We start from the raw sequence: 20,143 nt of genomic DNA, 5'->3' as shown, positions 1-20,143 counted from the left end.
ATTCTTACCCTCACTGGTGCATGGCACAGGCAGAAATTCAGAGATTACTACCTTGGAGGTCTTGTTTTCAGTTTTTTACCTAGCCCCCAAAATCTTTCTTCAGGACCTCCTCACCTTTCCTACTTATGTCATTGGTCCCAATATGTACCAAGATTTCTGACTGCTCCCCCTCCCCCTTTAGAATGCCATGGACCCAATCCGAGACATCCTTGACCCTGGCACCTAGGAGCAACATACCATCTGGGTGCCTTTATCGTGTCCACAGAATCTCGTCTCTGTTCCTCTGACTATGCAATCTCCTATCACCACTGCAGGTCTCTTGACCTCTCTTCTCATCTGAGCACAGCACCAGACTCAGTGCCAGAATCACAGTCACTGTGGTTTCTCCCTGGTAGGCCACCCCACTCAACAATACCCAAAGTGGTATACTTATTATTGAGGAGAACAGCCACTGGGGTACACTGCTCCAGCCACCCGTTTCCCTTCCTTCTCTTGACAATCACCCAGTTTCCTGCCTCCTGGAACCTACAGGTGACTACCTTGCTGTAGCTCCTTTCTATCACCCCCTCATTCTACTATATGAGCTGAAGGTCATCAAGCTGCAGCTCTGGTTCCTAAATACGTTCTCTGAGGAGCTGCAGCTCAGTGCAACAGGTACAGGTGTGGTTATCTGGGAGGCTGGAGGTCTCCCAGAATTCCCAGATCTCTCACACAGAACAAAACACTGCTCCTGGAACTTTCTTACTGCACTAACTGTGCTCTAACAGACCAGGAATGAAGACTAACAAAGAAGAAAAACAAAAAAACGAGAAACTTATCAGATATTTACCTTGTCCAAGCCTGATGAGCCAAAGTCACTCCAACACTGGGCCATTCGCACAATGGCCACTCCACTTGCACCTGCCTTATTTTTACTTGCCCTTTCTAATGAATCCCACTCAGTGATTGGCCACAGTCCAACTATGGAAAGACTGCTGTGAAGCGATGTGCTTTTAACCTTGAGAGGACAAACCCGAGTGAAAAGGCAGCTCTCATCTCGTAATCCTGGTCAGTGATTTGTCACAGTCCAACTCCGAAAAACAAAAGTGCTGCCTTTTTAATCTTGAGCGTGAACCCAAATGAAATGGTAGTTATCTTCTCATACTCCTGCTCAGTTCAACTCCCTGACCTGCTAAGTTTCTCCAGCAGCTTGATTTCTTTTGCTCCAGATCCCAGCATCTAGTCTTTTAATGCTTTTAGTATGATCTTAGAAGGTTCCAGGTAAATTGTATTCAAACTCTCTTGATTCATCCCAAGCTTGCACTGATATACCGCACAACAGTAAGTGATTTTGTTGCATTTCTCAAGCTTTATTAATGAAATCATTTGTAAAACACACAATGGAAAATATTTTAATAAGTTAAGATATCATGATTCCATGAGTATTACAATCCTTCCCATGCATTCCAATTCCCATCTCCCTTCCCCAACATCACAAAGAAATAAACCAATCTTTAAAAAAAACACTTTACTCTCTGATAAAGAACTGTGCATCACTTTCTGAGGTTCCTGGTTACACATTCCTGCTGTACAGAACATCTCAGCATGTGAATAAGAGATTTACGTGGCAGGGATTTCCCAACAAGGTCAAGCCAGTATACGGGATCACTAACAGAATAAATCCATTGAACGAGCTTGTCCTCTAACCCACCTATCTGACCCAGGGAGGGATAACTTTTTCCAAGTCTACCACGGGAAATGAGGGATCCAGGCTAGGTGTGGAGTTTATCAGTTAGGTCAGTCTCATGGGAAGATTTCCACAAAACTGATGTGAATGATAAACTCCTCACCTCACAAATAAAGTTCAAGATCTGGAAAATGACCTAAGAATTTCAATAGAGAGAGAGATAAAAAACAAATGCATACAAGTTGAAAATAGCAAGAAAGCAATGCTGGGCAAAATACAAAGATTATTTAATCTACAATAGGGCTATCCTATTGCTCCCCGTTGATCTGATAAGGTCTGCTAATTTCATAATTGCATTTCAATTACCAAAAAGCTTCCACTAATATCTTGTATAAGCATCATGAGGAGGCTCACTATCCAATAACCTTTGTCCAGACACAAGAGGAGATGCAGATTCAACCTACAGAACCCTAATGCCTACTGACACCTGAGTGAGCTTCATTGCTTATCATTTTGTGATGTTGTTCCTTGTTCTGACACCCAGTTTCCAAACCATGCTGAAAACTTTCGATTCAGTAATATAAATAACGCACAGTGGTCAATCTATCAAATATATTGTTCTGACATTTTCCTTAGAAAATATACAAAAAGTGCAAAGATATTTATGCAAGTGAAGAACTGATTAAGCAATGCAATTCTTGCACAAACATCACGTGATAAGTACAACTCAATAACTCACTGTTAATTACTGGGAGAGTGCATCAAATCGGCTTAAGGAAACTTACTTATAACTTTCACTATTGCAGGATCAACTATGAAGCAACAAACAGCAACAATCTGATGGGCAGGGATTAAGCACCAGATCAAAAAGAGCCATAGAAATGTCAGAGAGAGAGAAAAACAGAGATCACACAAAACACTTTGCATAAAGAATGTTACCGGCAAAACAATCAGGATGAATGGACTCTTGGGGACTGGATGCCCCCTTGGGAAACAGAAGGGATGGAGATCATATGTGGTGCAAGTCCTTTAAGTGAGATTGAACTCAATCAAAAAAGTCAATAAGCTTTTGTAGCTCAATGATTTTTCATCATTTTCAGTGATCAAAAGCATTTTGTTTTTAAAATGGTTCTGCTATGTTTCAAGTTGAATTGTTCAATGGTTTAAAAATAGTTCAGATTCCCAGACCCACAGTACTTTGGAGAGACACTAGAGAAATTGCCGAAGCTGGAACCTGGAGCAACACACAACAAACTGGAGGAACTCAGCAAGTCGGCCAACATGAAGGGCATTAACTTGAAATGCCAACTGTCCACTTTCCTCCATGGATGCAGCCTGATCCGCTGAGTTCCTCCTGTGCTATGTATCTTGCTGCAGTACTCTTATGTTCAGTTTCAGTAGGCACTCCTATATGGTTTCTACACAAGCGAAGACCATATTTCTGCTACAGTCCCCCAGCTTTATTTGGCAAAGCCACTTAAAAAATACTGATTAATAATTTAAATACACCATATCCCTAGTACTGTACTATGAACCATTTCAGCAAACCCATTCATACCCATTAACAAAGGCTTGATGCACTGAAAATTCTTCATAGCTGCTATTTTCTCAGTCTCTATTAGAATGGCAGATCTGTCACATTAGAAGTTCTCACCAATTTCCCCTGCAGAAATACCAGTTGTAGAGCTGCAGAGCTGCTCCAGACAAGGTAACAGAGCAGTGTGATACAGAAACCTGTGTAAGAATCTCTTCTGAATTCTAGCTTTTTCATGTCATGCTGGTTATTTATTTGATGGCACTACCACAAGCAGCTAAAGGGTAATCTAAATAGCAGGGATTTAAAAATATCATTTATCAAATAATTTAACTTATGAAAGGGAGTGACAAGGAGTTGGGAGAAATCTCCTTGTGCAGTCAGCTATTGGAACATGGAAATAGTTGAGGGAGGAATATTTAACTTAATGACCACATCATAATACAGTGAAATGTCCCAGAGTGTTTCACATGACAATTAACAAAAAAATGAATACACACAAAATACATGGAACAAGGTTTTACCTAAAGACCAGGTTATAAGACTTTTATGAGGAAAGAAGAATTAAAGACAGGAATTCCAGAACTTAGGGTCACGTGAGCCTAAGGACACAAGAGACAGAACAGGAAAGTGAGATCTAATCCAGAATGTTCACACAATGACCCTGAATTGACATAATGTGCCAAGCGTCTCTCTTTAGTAAGGTCAACTTCTAGTGGTTTACAAAACAAAATAACATCACATTGAGTTCTGTATTTTATCACATTTGGGATTTGTTTTGCCAGAAAAATTGAAGTTTGAAACTTTGCACAAACCTATACTGCAGGCTCAAATCTAAAATGATATCCCAGTTCCTTTCACCAAAATCATAGCCAGTGCTACTGAGTCATTTTAAAGTAGAGCTTAATATCGCTTTTTAATCTATTTAAAGGCACCAGCTGGTATTGCTTGTGGGAACTGTTAAAAGTCCTCTGAAAAAGTGATGCAACAGATTAGAGCAGAACTTGAATTTTTTTAAAGCAATTTTTAGGCAGGAACCAGTCACTCAGCCTCCTCTCACTGAATTCCTACTGCATTGGCTATGAGGTGCGAGTGCGAATCAGTTAGAGTTGTAACATTTAGTTACAATGCTACCTGCTGTTTCTGTGCTTTAGGATGGTGGACCTCCACAGCATTAATTTCATGTGACATTTCCTCCCCAATCCATGCTTCCACAGTGAATATCTCACGTCAAATTTTAACTGACCTCCCTTCTCACTCCTCTCCCTCCATTAATGAATCAGTAGGAGGGTCTTCAGCCCCCATCTTTTTCAGTATTTAACTAAAACTTACAAGGATTAACCAAACATGTTGCCAATCTTTAATATTCAATGAAAATAAATGAAAAAGTTGTACTAATTGAGCTGCGGGAAGCATTCCACATGTCTCAAGCTCTTACTCACATACAACCTCTAAGTTCAGCTCCCTGCTCCTGCAACAGCTACCTCTCCACTTATTTTACTGATAAGCTCAGCGTTTCCAGCTGTCCAGCACACCACCTAGAAACAACAAAAGGGTTTTACTGAAAGAGCTTAAGTGGCTGCACCCATGCCAAGTACTAAAATGTTACACACCCATTCAAGTTTCTCAGACTGGGCTCAACAGTCTTTGATTGCCTTTTGAATTACTATTTCCATGGTAGACAATGTTAAACTAGACCATTATTTGAAATAACCCTGTTTCCCCTGTTAAGGAGGCTGTAATTCCCAGAAACTCTAAGTCTATGTTGAACCTAGACAGTGCGTATCGCAGGATCATAACCAGGGAGGAGCAAGTCACAATCAGACACCTTCTTCTTGGTATCAATGTGCTATTCATGAGAATAACATTGAGGAAAGTTTACACTAGCTTAGGAGCGTAAAGTATAATTCATTCCTTCCCACTAACTTAATCCAAATTTTTATGAAATATACCAAGATTTAAAATGATACTTTAAACAAATGCATAGAAATCTTTCCTCTAAGAATTTCAATCTTTAATTTTAGATGTGTTTAAGAGTCTTGGTTCTTAAAAGCAGAACACTGAGACTAAAGAGCTGGCAGTGTCAGTTTTTTCCGTGCGAGAACCTATAGCTATGAGGACTTTAATGAAAAAAATTAAGTCCATTGATCTACTCTGGGGTAACGCATTGGCAACACTGTGCCAGTGAAAAACAGGGGACATTGGAAGGTTCTGTCCTGTGTCCATTTGAATTGCGATTCATAGAGTCCAAACCAGAAGTAAACCTGTTTTAATGCCTTGATACACTCCCATTGTAGGTGGTCAGAATTAGACTTGACACACCATTTGAAGCCTGACAGTGATGTTCTCAAGGTTCTTTAGTTTTTTGGCATAAGAAGCTTGATATCTTGTGTATTTAATCAAAGGTCTGAAAATTTTGTACAGGAATATACATGCCAAATTCCCTCACTGAGGGATATTAAAGTTCTCCAAACTCTTTTTGATGCCAGCCCACAGATTTATCAAATTCAGTTTTAAAACTTTTCCACAGCCATGAAAGGATTTGAACTCTGAGCAGAAATAATGTACTATCAGTGCTGCAGAATGAACCCGATTCCTTAATGTAAAATGAAGGAAAAATAAAACTAGTTATTTAGTGTTTTCAGGAACATCAACCTAAATCTATGAACTGATTCTGTGCTCCTAGAAGACTTTCAACACACAACCAACCTATCACTTAGTAGATGCATCACATCATCATAAAACAGTTATTCATTTCCTGGCGCAACTATTGCTAAACTTTAACACATAGAAAGGTATAGTCAAAAGAACACAAAAATCAGCTTCAAAACAATCAATTCCAATTGTTATACACTGTGATATCCTGACCCTGGAGTGATTGATTCCCATCAAAGCTGTTACTGCTGGGATCTGTTGTTATTATACAGTAATAACTGCAAGCATTAACTCATGTTGGGATCATGGATCCATGGGAGATGCTGTCTGTTGTTGCTTCTCCTGTTCTTCACACATGAATCTAAAGAACTTTAGAACATTTAATTGGGAAAAAACGTTACCTGGTCTTGGTGCACACACAGCATGATCAGAAGGTGCCACCCAGACCAATCTTTCCTCTCCAGATAAAAAGAATCATAGATTTACTGTATTCCACAGCCTCAGGATGGTGTGCTTTAGAGTGAAAATCTGGCAGATTATTGTGTACAACATCAAGATGATAATAGCCAGATAATATTTTATTGATGCTGGCAGCCCAGGTATAGTTTTTGAGCTGAAGAGCATCACTGGTCCTTTATGTCCCTCTGAGAGGGCAGAGAGTTCAATCTGATGTTGTTATCTCTATTCACCTGTGAGAGTTCAGACTTGAACTGCCACTGTCTGCCAAAACCCTTACTCTCAAACCTCTGAGTGGGAGTTGAACTGACAACTTGTGGTGCAGAAGGGAAGTTGCTACCAGCTGAGTCAAAATTGAACTACAGATGAACTGACACGAGGCACTTATAAACATGGACATCCACCTCAAAGAAAACACACAGCTCATCTATTAAGATATTTAAATTTACAAGGAAAATTGACTTATTATTCAGAGACATAGCTCTACTCCTGAAACTGTAAAGCCTCATGAGTTGCTGACACCAGTTTTGATAAAAAAAAACAAGCCGACTGGATTTTCTATTTTCTTACTAGTTAGCTGGGGCACATTGTGTGGGACTTGTGTTTCCCAACAGAACTCTTCTCACCAGACCTCCAAGTAGATAGTCTGTGAGAAGGCAGATTACACAAACTTGGAAGCTAACAAAGTTTATCTGATCCTTACCAAATAAATGGACCATTTTCAGCATTCAAGGAATCTTTGGCTTAATACTCTGCTTCTCCAGCTTATGACCACTGAAGTTGAACCTCTACAACCAGGGATGAGGGTTTTAGAGCGTCAACTCCTGAAATGACTCCTCCTTGATCACATCTTGAAAGTTGCTTCACCAATGATGCTCCATGCTACATGTGAAGAAGAGACTCTCCCAGCACCTGCCTGGCCAAGATCATTCTGTCTATCAGGAGTGAGACAAAACTGAGAATCAGTCCAGTCAACAGCTCATAGGACGTTGAAGACAGTTACTTCTTTATATCTCACCTAATAGGAACTCAAATACTAAAGATCATATTCCCTCTCTGCTTCACTGGGAGCAATGACAATGTTGTGAAGATATAGGGAAGAACAGGAGATTGGAATCCAAAATCCCAGCCATGTCCATGAGAAATATATTTCCATATTTACAAAAGACCATCATTAAATAACCTTGTAAAATTTACAAACTGCATGGAAAAAGAAATAGCTGGTTTTCTGTACAGTAATAGGAGTAAGATGCGTACAGTATACAAATACATCACATGGGAGGTACTGATACCCAACTTGACCAATCACTTTGCAGGTGGGGGGGGTGGGGTTCAATTTTGCAAGGTGATACCAGACCACCAGTACGAATATGAGATGTCTAGCTCCTACAGTGCTGCAGTAACTTACTGGACTGACCTCAGGCCTATGCCCCGGAGGTATAAACAGTACAGCATCAATCTCTTTAATAAGAAAAGTTCAGGAGTGGGCCTCATGGTCTGTGGTGTTAGGTTTCTACCAGATCTTCTGCTGCCTGCTGTCCCTGCCCAGTCAAACTGGTCGATGCCTGGGGACCGCTGTGATTCTGGTATGGCTGCTGACTTTGAGCCACTTGCTGTGCCTGGCTGTTCAGCTGTGGATCCTTGTGACTGTGCCCGGCAGACTGGCTCAGAGTTGGCGGGTGGGCAGGCTGCTGCTGTTCTTCGCTGCTCTGTGGCGTGAGCGACGACTTCTCACTGAAGCTGAAGCGGGGCGAGTTGTCCGAGGTATTGGGTGAAGATGGGCCAGCACTTGACACAGTGCTAGAAGGACCGCTGCTATCTGCATTCAAAGATTCAGGGGAATTAAAAAAAACTTAATAAACAATGAAAATTACCTTTACACAGATACTGGTGAAACCTACCTCTGAATTACAAAAAATTATACTGCAGATACAGATTACAGATACACTTGCTGCCATCAGGAAGAAAGACCCACACTGCCAGGTTGAGGAACAGTTATTACCCTCAACCATCAGGCTCTTGAACCAGAATGGATAACTTCACTCACCCATCACTGAATTGTTCCCAAAACCTAATGAATCAATTTCAAGAACTCTTCATCACATATTCTCCATATTTATTGCTTTGTTATTATTATTTGTTTCTTTGTATTTACTGTGAATGTTCACAAGAAACTGAATCTCAGGGTTGTATATGGTGACACATACATACTTTAATAATACTTCATTTTTATTTTTAACCACAGGGATATCAGCACACAATCTGAACTGTGAAGGAATAACCAGTGATACAACCAGCATTGTTCCTTCACCCTGGAGTTGTTTCTGAAGGGAATATTCTCAGCTGGCTAACTGTACACCAGTGATGAGAGATCCCTGATAAATAGTGACAGCAATCTGAGCTGATGGATTAAAAGTACATTGGTTTAAGTGTGCTAATGATATCTGATATCCTTCACAATTTGGAAGGTTTACATTGCCACTTTAAAAGGTTGTATGATATTCACCTCTAAGACACAAAGAATGTAATGCAGCCTTAGCTGGAGTCCTCTTAAAATGTTATTTTATTTAGAGATATAGTGCACCCTTCTGGACCTTCGAGCTGCTCTGCCCAGCAACCCACCAATTTAACCCTAGCCTAATCACAGAACAATTTACAACGACCCATTGACCGTGGACTGTTAGAGAAGATTGGAGCACCTGGGGGAAACCCATGCGCACTCAGGAAGGAATATATAATGTTCCAACAGAGGATGCTGGATTGAACTCCGACACCCTATGCTGTTACAGCGTTGCACTAACTGATGGCACGCAGGGTAGACCTTTGACTTCACTTTCACAAACTATTTGTTGTCAGATAGTTACACACTTCCTCATTTAAATGGACTAGTATCTGTGTAAAGAAAGAACAATGTAATGACAAATGAAGTGCTTTAGGCATGGTTTGCTTAGATTTCCCACTGCTTCATAGCTTTACCCTGGAAGGATCTACCAGTCCTCCAGTGGTCGTTCTGGGTTTAAAAAAATCCACTATGTTTGACACATTGACTGCCAAAGTCTCTGTCTGACACGTTCTTGGCTTTTCAAATTAATTAATTTGCTTCATTTGCGCAGGTTGTTTTCTTTTGCATATTGATTGTTTCTCAGTCTTCGTTGGTGTGTGTAGTTTTTCACTGAGTCCATTAAATTTCTTTTTTCTATTGTGAGTGAAAGAAAATGAATCTCAGGCTAGTATATGGTGAATTGCACACTTTGATAATAAATTTACTCTGAACTTTGAATAATAGAAACTGAAGTTACAATCAACAGACGTACAATACCAAGAAAAGGTTTGTGAACCCCTTGCAATTACCTGGTTTTCTGCGTTAGTTACTCATAAAATGTGGTCTGATCTTCCTCTAAGTCACATTAATAGACAAACATAATTTGCCTAAACTAATAACACGAACGACTAGTCAAAACTGAGTACACCATTTAAACAATCACTGTCTAGGTTCAAAAAAAGTACATGAACCTCTGGGGTAATGCCTTCTACAAAAGCTATTTGCAGTCAGGTGTTCTAATCAATGAGATGAGATTGGAGGTGTGGGTTGTAAAGGTGACCTGACCTATATATAAAAAAAGACACAAAAGTCAGGTTACTGACAGAGCCTGCTCTTCTCAAGAAAGATCTGTTTACGTGCACCATGCCTCAATCAAAACAACTTTCAGAGGACCTTAGAAGAAGAAGCTGGAAAAGACTAGAAAATTGAACTGACTTTATTACTTACATCTTTCATATACATGAGTAAACGTCTTTATGTTACATTTCCATCTAAATGTGCAATTTATAGTAACTTATAATAAATAGTATGTACAACTGGACAGTCAATATAACATAGAAATACAGTTGTGTCTGCATGAATTAATCAGTCTGATGGCCTGGTGGAAGAAGCTGTCCCTGAGCCTGTTGGTCCTGGCTTTTCTGTTGAGATACAGTTTTCCAGATGGTAGCAGTTGGAACAGTTTGTGGTTGGGATGACTCGGGTCCCCAATGATCCTTCAGGCTCTTACACACTTGTCCTTGTAAATGTCCTGAATAGTGGGAAGTTCACATCTACAGATGCTCTGGGCTGACCGCGCCACTCTGCAGAGTCCTGCGATTAAGGGAAGTATGGTTCCCAAACAAGGCAGTGATGCAGCCAGTCAGGATGCCCTCAATTGTACCTCTATAGAAAGTTTTTAGGATTTGGGGGCCCATACCAAACTTCCTCAACTATCTGAGGTGAAAAAGGCACTGTTGTGCCTTTTTCACCACACAGCCTGTATGTACGGATTACGTGAGCTCCTCGGTGAGGTTTATGCCGAGGAACTTAAACCTGTCCATCCTCGCAAACCCAAGATCCATTATTGTCAATAGGGGTTAGTCTGTCTCCATTCCTCCTGTAGTCCACAACCAGCTCCTTTGTTTTTGTGACATTGAGGGACAGGTTGTTTTCTTGACACCACTGTGTAAGGGTGATGACTTCTTCTCTGCAGGCTGCCTCATTATTATTTGAGATTAGGCCAATCAGTGTAGTTAATTCAGCAAATTTAATTAGCAGATTGGAGCTGTGGGTGGCGACACCATCATGGGTATACAGTGAGTAAAGGAGTGGGCTTAGTACCTAGCCCTGAGGGACAACTCTGTTGAGGGTCAGAGGGTTGGAGGTGAGGGAGCCCACTCTTACCACCTGCTGGCGATCTGACAGGAAGTCCAGAATCCAGCTGCACAAGGCAGGGTGAAGGTCGAGGTTGCTGAGCTCCTTATCAAGCCTGGAGTGAATTATGCTGTAGAATGCTGAACTGTAGAACAAGAACAGCACTCTCACATAAGCATCCTTCTTCTCCAGATGTGCAAGGACGGTGCGTAGAGCTGTGGCTATTTAACATCTGTTGATCAGTTGTGTTGGTAGGCAAATTAAAAAGCATTTCTAATTACCTGAGCGCTCATCAGTCAACAGATCAACAGTAAAAAAAAAATTATCTACAAATGTAGGAAATTCAGTACTGTTGCTACTCTCCCTAGGAGTAGGTGTACTGCAAAGGTCGCACCAAGAGCACAATGTGCAATGCTGAAGGAGGTGTAAAAGAACCCAAGGGCAACAAGAAGCAAAAGACCTACAGAAATTTCTAGAACTTGCTAAAGTCCCTGTTCACCTGTCCATTGTAACAAAAACACAAACAGTTTTGTATGGAGGAATGGTCTTAATTTTCTCTTCGCTGTTGTGCAAGTCTGAACAGCTGCTACAGGAAACATTTGCTGGAGGTGATTGCGTTACAAGAGGTTCTATGAGTTATTAAACACAAGGGTTCACATACTTTTTTCCAGCCTGTGAAATGACTAAACTATGTGTTCAATAAAGACATGAAAAATGCAATTGTTTGAGTGTTATCAGTTTAGGCAGATTGTGTTTGTCTTTTATTGTAACTTAGATGAAGATCAGACCACATTTTATGAGCAATTAATGCAGGAAACCAGGTAATTGCAAAGGTTCACAAACTTTTTCTTGCAACTGTACACTCTCCTCTGCAATTTTGTCCTTCACAATCCTTGTGCTCTCCGAAGTCATTCAGATTTACTTTGGCCACTGTTTTGGTCACCTCCCTATTATGATGCAATATAGCTTGGTGTTCAGCCATGCACCATGAAGCACTTTGGGATATATGATAAGGTTAAAAAGCTAATCAAGACACATTGTTAATTCACCCAACTTTTTCAAACTCTGGAGCTTTTTTTTCCCCCACTTGTAAACATTGTACTCCCCAAACTAATGTAAATCATGAAAGCTGCAATATTTCTTTGTGTTACTTACACCATGGAGGTTTCTCTGTGCGAGAACGTATTGAGAGGGAGGCAACTGAGGAGGGCAGAACCTGTTGTGGGATATATGCATCCACGGTGGCCTGGTTACTTCCCATGGTCTCAAACATCGCTGAAAACTCTGTCAATTAGTAAACCACAAATAAGGACACAGAGTTTAGTGAAAAAACTTAAAAGAAACAAAGCTGCTCACTCACACAATAGCAGAAGTAGTTTAAGAATTATAAATTGGGTGCTTCAAGGTCATGAACATGCTAAAAGATAGCAAATTCTCCCCCCTTTCCTACTAAAACATAGCCATCATCTAGGAATGTATATCCTGCAAGTGTAGTTCCTGTGGACTAATGGACTTCAGTTCAAATCAACTTCGCTCTGGTACGGGAGGATATTGGAGAAATGCTCTTAGTTCTGTCTCCAATCACCATACAATTTTGGCAAGGAAGATAATGCATCTAAGAGGGCCATACCTTGGTAGCCATGGAGCTAGTGAAAATTGCAGAATCAAAAGTCATATGCAATACATATTTTCCTCTTTTCTCAGTGGGTGACAGGTCTAAAAAGGCAATTTAGAAAAAGTAAAACTAGGAGCAAACTTCAAGGCACAGGTGCTGATGCCCATTCAGTCTCCCTTGGTGAGTGAAAGTGTATGGTTTGACTGTGGGCTAGACTCAAGCACACTACATATACACCAGCTAGCCAGTGCACTTGGATGTATATCAGAATAATCACCCTGTGAGAAAAGGGAGCGTCAAAAAAACCTTTTCCTTCAATTCTGTCTTTGTACACCAAGACCAAAGCCTGGGCTTTATATAAAGATCAGAAAGGGCAAAATTTAGAAGAGATGTTTCAAGGCGTGTTGCTTCACCTATTAGCAACATTCTGGCTACTTAAATTTTCAAATTAAACATTCAAATTCCAATCTTGCAGGGGCGGCATTTTAGCATAGCAGTTAGCAAAACACTTTACAACACCAGCAATTGAGGTTCAATTCAATATCTGTAAGGAGTTGCTGTGTACATTATCCCATGACCATATAGGGATTCAGCAGGTGCTCCAGTTTCCTGTATGTATACATACATGTGTATACATATACACATACACATATACAGTGGTATGCAAAAGGTTGGGCACCCCGGTCAAAATTTCTGTTACTGTGAATAGTTAAGTGAGTAGAAGATGAACTGATCTCTAAAAGTCATAAAGTTAAAGCTGAATCATTCTTTTCAACATTTCAAGCAAGATTAGCGTATTATTTTTGTTTTGTACAATTTTAGAGTGAAAAAAGAAAAGGAGCACCATGCAAAAGTTTGGGCACCCCCAAGAGATTTGAGCTCTCAGATAACTTTTACCAAGGTCTCAGACCTTAATTAGCTTGTTAGGGCTATGGCTTGTTCACAGCCATCGTTAGGAAAGGCCAGGTGATGCAAATTTCAAAGCTTTATAAATACCCTGACTCCTAAACCTTGTCCCAACAATCAGCCGCCATGGGCTCCTCTAAGCAGCTGCCTAGGACTCTGAAAATTAAAATAAATGATGCTCACAAAGCAGGAGGCGGCTATAAGAAGATAGCAAAGCATTTTCAGGTAGCTGTTTCCTCAGTTCATAATGTAATTAAGAAATGGCAGTTAACAGGAATGGTGGAGGTCAAGTTGAGATCTGGAAGACCAAGAAAACTTTCCAAGAGAACTGCTCGCAGGATTGCTAGAAAAGCAAACCAAAATCCCCGTTTGACTGCAAAAGATCTTCAGGAAGATTTATCAGACTCTGGAGTGGTGGTGCACTGTTCTACTGAGCAGTGACATCTGCACAAATATGACCTTCATGGAAGAGTCATCAGAAGAAAACCTTTCCTGCGTCCTCACCACAAAATTCAGCGTCAGAAATTTGCAAAGGAATATCTAAACAAGCCTGATGCATTTTGGAAACAAGTCCTGTGGACCGATGAAGTTAAAATAGAACTTTTTGGCTGCAATGAGCAAAGGTATGTTTGGAGAAAAAAGGGTGCAGAATTTAATGAAAAGAACACCTCGCCAATTGTTAAGCACGGGGGTGGATAGATTATGCTTTGGGCTTGTTTTGCAGCCAGTGGCACGGGGAACATTTCACTGGTAGAGGGAAGAATTAAATACCAGCAAATTCTGGAAGCAAACATCACACCGTCTGTAAAAAAGCTGAAGGTGAAAAGAGGATGGCTTCTACAACAGGATAATGATCCTAAACACACCTCAAACTCCACAATGGACTACCAAGAGGTGCAAGCTGAAGGTTTTGCCATGGCCCTCAAAGTCCCCCAACCTAAACATCATCAAAAATCTGTGGATAGACCTCAAAAGAGCAGTGCATGCAAGACGGCCCTAGAATCTCACAGAACTAGAAGCCTTTTGCAAGGAATAATGGGTGAAAATTGCCCAAACAAGAATTGAAAGACTCTTAGCTGGTTACAGAAAGCACTTACAAGGTGTGATACTTGCCAAAAGGGGTGTTACTAAGTACTGACGATGCAGGGTGCCCAAACTTTTATTTCGGGCCCTTTTCCTTTTTTGTTATTTTGGAACAATAAAAGACGGAAATAAAGTGACCTTGCTAACATTTTAAAGAAATGTGTCATCTTTATCTTTATGCCTTTTGGAAATCATGTCATCTTTTACTTGCTTAGCTACTCACAGTAACAGAAATTACACACACACATACACAAACATACATACACACACATATACATACATATATAAACACACAAACAGAGCAATTTATAGTTCTTTATGTATTGCAATGTGGTAGTTGTCCATTGTGTCTGACAACACTGGACAACAAAGATTTTGCTTCCTTAATACCTTTAAGTGTATTTTATGAATTTTGGGCTACTGATCATGAAAATCACCTTGAAATTTCCCTGTCACGCACCATTTTTTGAAATCACTTATGTTTATTATTTCAATTAATAATTCAAGTCAATTAAAATGTTTCCTATCTTGTCCAGGCATGCTTGTGCTTGCTTAGGCGGCGTGGCTGCTGCATGGCAGGACAGGTTTAGTAATAATTATTGGGTTCGGGACTGTAAGGATGGAATTTGCTATCACCAGGCACAAAAATTTGTCTGAAGGATTTTGATATTTGAGACAGATGCTTCCCAGAATAACTGATGCCGAGATTAAAGAAAGCATTTTTGTTGGTCCACAAATCAAACAGGTCATCAGTGACAGGCAATTTGAAGAATTTCTAGTGGGACCGGAGAAAATCACATGGAAGGCATTCAAGGAAGTTGTTGAAATTTTTCTCAGCATCTACAGAGCACCAAGCTACATGCAGCTGGTTGAAAGCATGCTTCAAGCATATAAAACCATGAAATGCAACGTGTCACTAAAGATTCATTTTCTGCATTCCCATTTAGACTTCTTCCCTGCAAATCTTGGTGCTGTTAGTGACGAGCATGGTGAAAGGTTTCACCAGGACATTGTGGTCATGGAGAAAATAATTAACAAAATATTTTTAACTTAGTTGAACTATTGTAAAGCATCAGCACCATTATGCAACTACACACATTAGATTCAATAAAAATTAATTTGTTGTTTCTCCAAATTCCTACATGACATAAGTAGTCTGAAATTATATTTGTGTTCATTTTCAAGCAGTCTGTCATAAACAAATAAAAATTCTGAGGAAGCAACACTTCTGAAAAAATTTGTTGTCCAGTGATACAGGAAACCTAAGCGGGAGAGTTTGTAAAGCTTTGCACTGAAGCAATTCCACTCTCTCGACCTCAGAAGCTCAACTCCAGTGTTATGAACAAGCATCACAAACTAGGGCCTTCCTTGGTTGCAGTGGCTGACCATGATGCCTTCTGTGCCTTGTCATGCCTTTTGCTCACCACAGAAAGTTGCAGTACTGACTTCCCGGCCATTGGATTTCACTGTAACTCTCAGCGATGAGAATGCAATGAGAATCGCAAAACAAATTTCCCAGCATATGCCACAGATATTAAACATGATTCTGACAATGGCTCTGTCACATCTATTGTACTGCTCATCACTATGCACCCTATGTAAGTAAGGAAAAAAATCTAGGGGCTCTGCTGCATTACTTGAGAGGACTCCTTCTAATACTTGGTACACAGAATGTTTCTCCTTAAAAAAATACTAAATTTAGGTAGCTCAAATGTGTTTATCTTTATGAGTAATATGGGTTTTACTGTTGAAAAGCAGAATATAAATTTAATAAACACAAGAGATTCTGCAGATGCTGGAAATCTAGAGTAACACACACAAAATGTTGGAGAAACTCAGCAGGTCAGGCAGTCCTGATGAAGGGTCTCCATCTGAAACAGATTCTATTCTTCTCCATAGATGTTGCCCGACCTGCTGAGTTCCTCCAGCATTTTGTATGTGTTACAAAAATTCAATTACACACTTCATGGCCACTTATTTAGCTACAACACAACACGTTTGTTAATGCAAATATCATAAGACATAGGAGCAAAATTAGGTCATTTGGCCATTGAGTCTGCTCTGCCATTCAGTCATGGCTGATCTTTTTCCTCTCCTCAGCCCCATTACATGGCCTTCTCCCCATAATCTTTGACACCACTATCAAGCTCTGCTTTATATACACCCAAAGTCCTGGCCTCTACAGCTGCCTGTGCCCTCTTGTCCTAGACTCCCCCACCATGGGAAACATCCTTTCCACATCTACTTTGCCTAGGCTTTTCAGCATTCGAAAGGTTTCAATAAGAACCCCCCATACTTCTAAATTCCACCAAGTACAGACCCAGAGCTATCAAACCTTTTCATTCCTGGAATCATCCTTGAGAATCTCATCCGAACCCTCTCCAAAGCCAGCACATCTTTTCTTAGAAGAGGAGCCTGAAACTGTTCACAATACTCAAGGTGAGGCCTCACCAGTGCCTTATAAAGCTTTGGCATCACATCCTTGCTCTTGTATTCTAGATCACTTGAAATGAATGCTGACATTGCATTTGCCTTCCTCACCTCCAACTCTACCGGCAAGTTAACCTTTAGGTTGTTCTGCACAAGGACTCCCAAGTCTCTTTTCATCTCAGACTTTTGATTATTCTTCACACTTAGAAAATAATCCGTACATTTATTTCTATTACCAAATTACATGACCATGAATTATCTAACATTGTATTTCATTTGCCTCTCTTGCCCATCTTCCTAATCTGTCAAAGTGTTTCTGCAGCCTACCTGCTTCCTCAACACTTACTGCCTCTCCACCAACCTTCATATCATCTGCAAACTTGGCAACATTAGCAGCTCCAGTTTGCAAATTAAATTTGCCAATGACACTACATTGATTGGCCTTATCTCAAACAATAATGAGGTGGCCTAAAGGGAAGAAGTCATCACTCTGACATAGTGGTGTTAAGAAAACAACCTCTCCCTCAATGTCGCAAAAACAAAGGAGCTGGTTATGGATTACAGGAGGAATGGAGATGGGCCAACCCTTATTGACATCAATGGATCTGGGGTTGAGAGGGTAAACAGCTTCAAGTTCCTCGGCATCCACATCATGTGGTCTGTACACACCTCCAGCACCTCCTTCCAATTTTCTTTGGCCAACTCCCCTCTCAATACCACTAATTTCCTTTACTCCACTGAAATACTGCTGTGTCAGACTTCACTTTCTCCCTTTCAAATTTCAAGTTGAGCTCAATCATATTGTCATCACTGTCTCCTAAGGGTTCTTTTACCTTAAACTCCCTAATCACTTCTGGTTTATTACATAACACTCAATCCAGTATAGGTGATCCCCGAGTAGGCTCAACGACAAATTGCTCTAAAACGTCATCTCATAGGCATTCAACAAACTCACACTGTTGGGATCCATTTCCAACCTGATTTTCCCCAATCGACCTGCATGTTGAAATCTCCCATGACTATCATAACATTGCCCTTTTGACATGCCTTTTCTATTTCCTGTTGTAATCTGTGGTCCACATCCCAGCTATTGTTGGGAGGCCTGTGTATAACTGCCATCAGGGTCCTTCTACCCTTGCAGTTTCTTAACTCAACCCACAAGGATTCAACATCTTCTAACCCTATGTCATATCTACCTACTGATTCGATGCCATTCTTGACTAGCAGAGCCATGCCACCTCCTCTGCCTACCTTCCTTTCCCTCTAAAACACTGTGTAACCTTGGACATTCAGCTCCCAATTATAAACATTGCTTAGCCACGATCCAGTGATGGCCACAACATCATACCTAATAATGTGTCATAGTACAAGAAGATCATCCACCTTACTTCCTATACTCTCTGTACTGAGATATAACACTGACTACTGCATTTGCTATCCTTTTTGATTCTGCATTCCTAATGCACTGATACTCACCCGGCTGGCTGTAATTGCATGCTTTCTTTGCGTTTTTATCATTCATCCTATCCCAAGTCCCTTCATTCCAGTTCCCACCCCTCTGCCAAATTAGGTTAAACCCTCCCCTACAGCTCTAACAAATCTGCCCACGAGAATATTGGTCCCCCTTGGGTTCAAGTGCAACATATCATTTCTGAAAAGGTCATACCTCCCCTAGAAGAAATCCCAATGATCTTTGGACCTGAAGCCCTACCCCTACACCAGCTTCTCAGCCACGCATTGATTTACCAAATCATCCTGTTTCTATTCTCACTGGTGCGTGGCACAGGCAGCAATCCAGAAATTACTACCCAGGAGTCTTGTTTCCTCGGCTTTCTACTTAACTCTCTAAATTCTCTTCTCAGGACCTCTTTGCTTTTCCTTCCTATGTCGTTGGTACCAATATGTACCAAGACATCTGGCTGCTCTCCCTCCCTCTCCAAAATACCGTGAATGCGATTCGTGATGACCCTGACACCTAGGAGGCAACCTACCATCGAGGTGTGTCATTCACATCCACAGAATCTCCTGTCTGTTCCCCAGACTATTGAGTCCCTACCACTACCGCCCCCCTCTTCTCCCTCTCTTCTGTACCATGGACCTATGCTCAGTGCCAGTAACCTGGTCTCTGTGGCATTCCCCTGGGAGGTCATCTCCCACAACAGTATCCAATAATGTATACTTATTTTTTAGTGGAATGGCCACAGGGTGGTCAGTGCTAACTGCCTATTCATAGTTCAATTTCTCTTGACAGTCACCCAGCTACTTGCTTCCTGCAACTTCTGGGTGACGACTTCCCTGTAACTCTGGTTATCTCCTCACTCTCCAGTACAAGCCGAAGGTTATCCAGCTGCTGCTCCCGAATGCTAACAGGGATCCACTTCACACAGATGTAGTTCCCTGGGAGCCTCTGGGTCTCCTAGGACATCAACATCTAGCATGAAGAACGGATAACAGCCATTTACTACACTAGGTATAGTAAGAGGGGAAAAAACAGCAGCAGAGACCATAAACATCCATTCAGTGAGCTTTTTATTAGGTACCTCCTGTGTCTAATAAAGTGGCCACTGAGTTTATGGTGGAGGCTGGAGATCAATGAGGCAAGTCACTATCTGAAGACCATAAGACATAGAAACAGAATCAGGCCATTCAGCCCATCAAGTCTGCTCTGCCATTTCATCCGGGCTGATTCATTATTCCTCTTAACCCTATTCAACTGCCTTCTTTCCATAACCTTTGATGCTCTTAATAATCAAGATCCTATCAACCTCTGCTTTAAATACATCCAATGACTTGGCCTACACATTCATCTGTGGTAATGAATTCACCAGATATATCATCCTCTGGTTAAATAAATTCTTCCTCATTTCTGTTCTAAAGAGATGTCCCTCTATTCTGAGGCTGTGCCCTCTGGTTCTAGACTCCCTCACTATAGGAAACATCCTTTCCACATCCACTCTATTTAGATCTTTCAATTTTTGATAGGTTTCAATGAGATCATCCTTCATTCTTCTGAGTACATGTCTGGAGCCATCAAATACTCATTTGTTAACAGTTTTTGAAGGCCACACAACCAGGTGGCCTGTGGGGCAGGCAAGGAATTCCATCATCAGCAACAATCAT

The 20,143-nt window shown here is 40.9% G+C and overlaps 1 protein-coding gene across 9 annotated transcripts in view; it reads right to left on the bottom strand.

Moving 5' to 3' along the window:
- Positions 1–1,325: 1,325 nt before the first annotated feature.
- Positions 1,326–20,143, bottom strand: part of ppip5k1a (diphosphoinositol pentakisphosphate kinase 1a) — a 254,160-nt gene continuing 235,342 nt past the window's right edge. For 7 of the 9 annotated variants that reach the window (XM_059945947.1, XM_059945943.1, XM_059945945.1 and 4 more), the window contains 2 exons: positions 12,145–12,273; positions 1,326–8,130 (listed from right to left, as the gene is read on the bottom strand). In XM_059945947.1, coding sequence (XP_059801930.1) covers positions 7,817–8,130; positions 12,145–12,273 — 443 coding nt within the window. In that variant the 3' untranslated portion in view covers positions 1,326–7,816. The other 2 variants (XR_009507178.1, XM_059945951.1) reach the window with 2 other exon arrangements.

This window comes from Hypanus sabinus, chromosome 21 (genome assembly GCF_030144855.1).
Source record: "Hypanus sabinus isolate sHypSab1 chromosome 21, sHypSab1.hap1, whole genome shotgun sequence".
NCBI lineage: Eukaryota > Metazoa > Chordata > Chondrichthyes > Myliobatiformes > Dasyatidae > Hypanus > Hypanus sabinus.
Note: the sequence above shows the minus strand (reverse complement) of the source record. Positions and strands in the feature narration are given on the sequence as shown.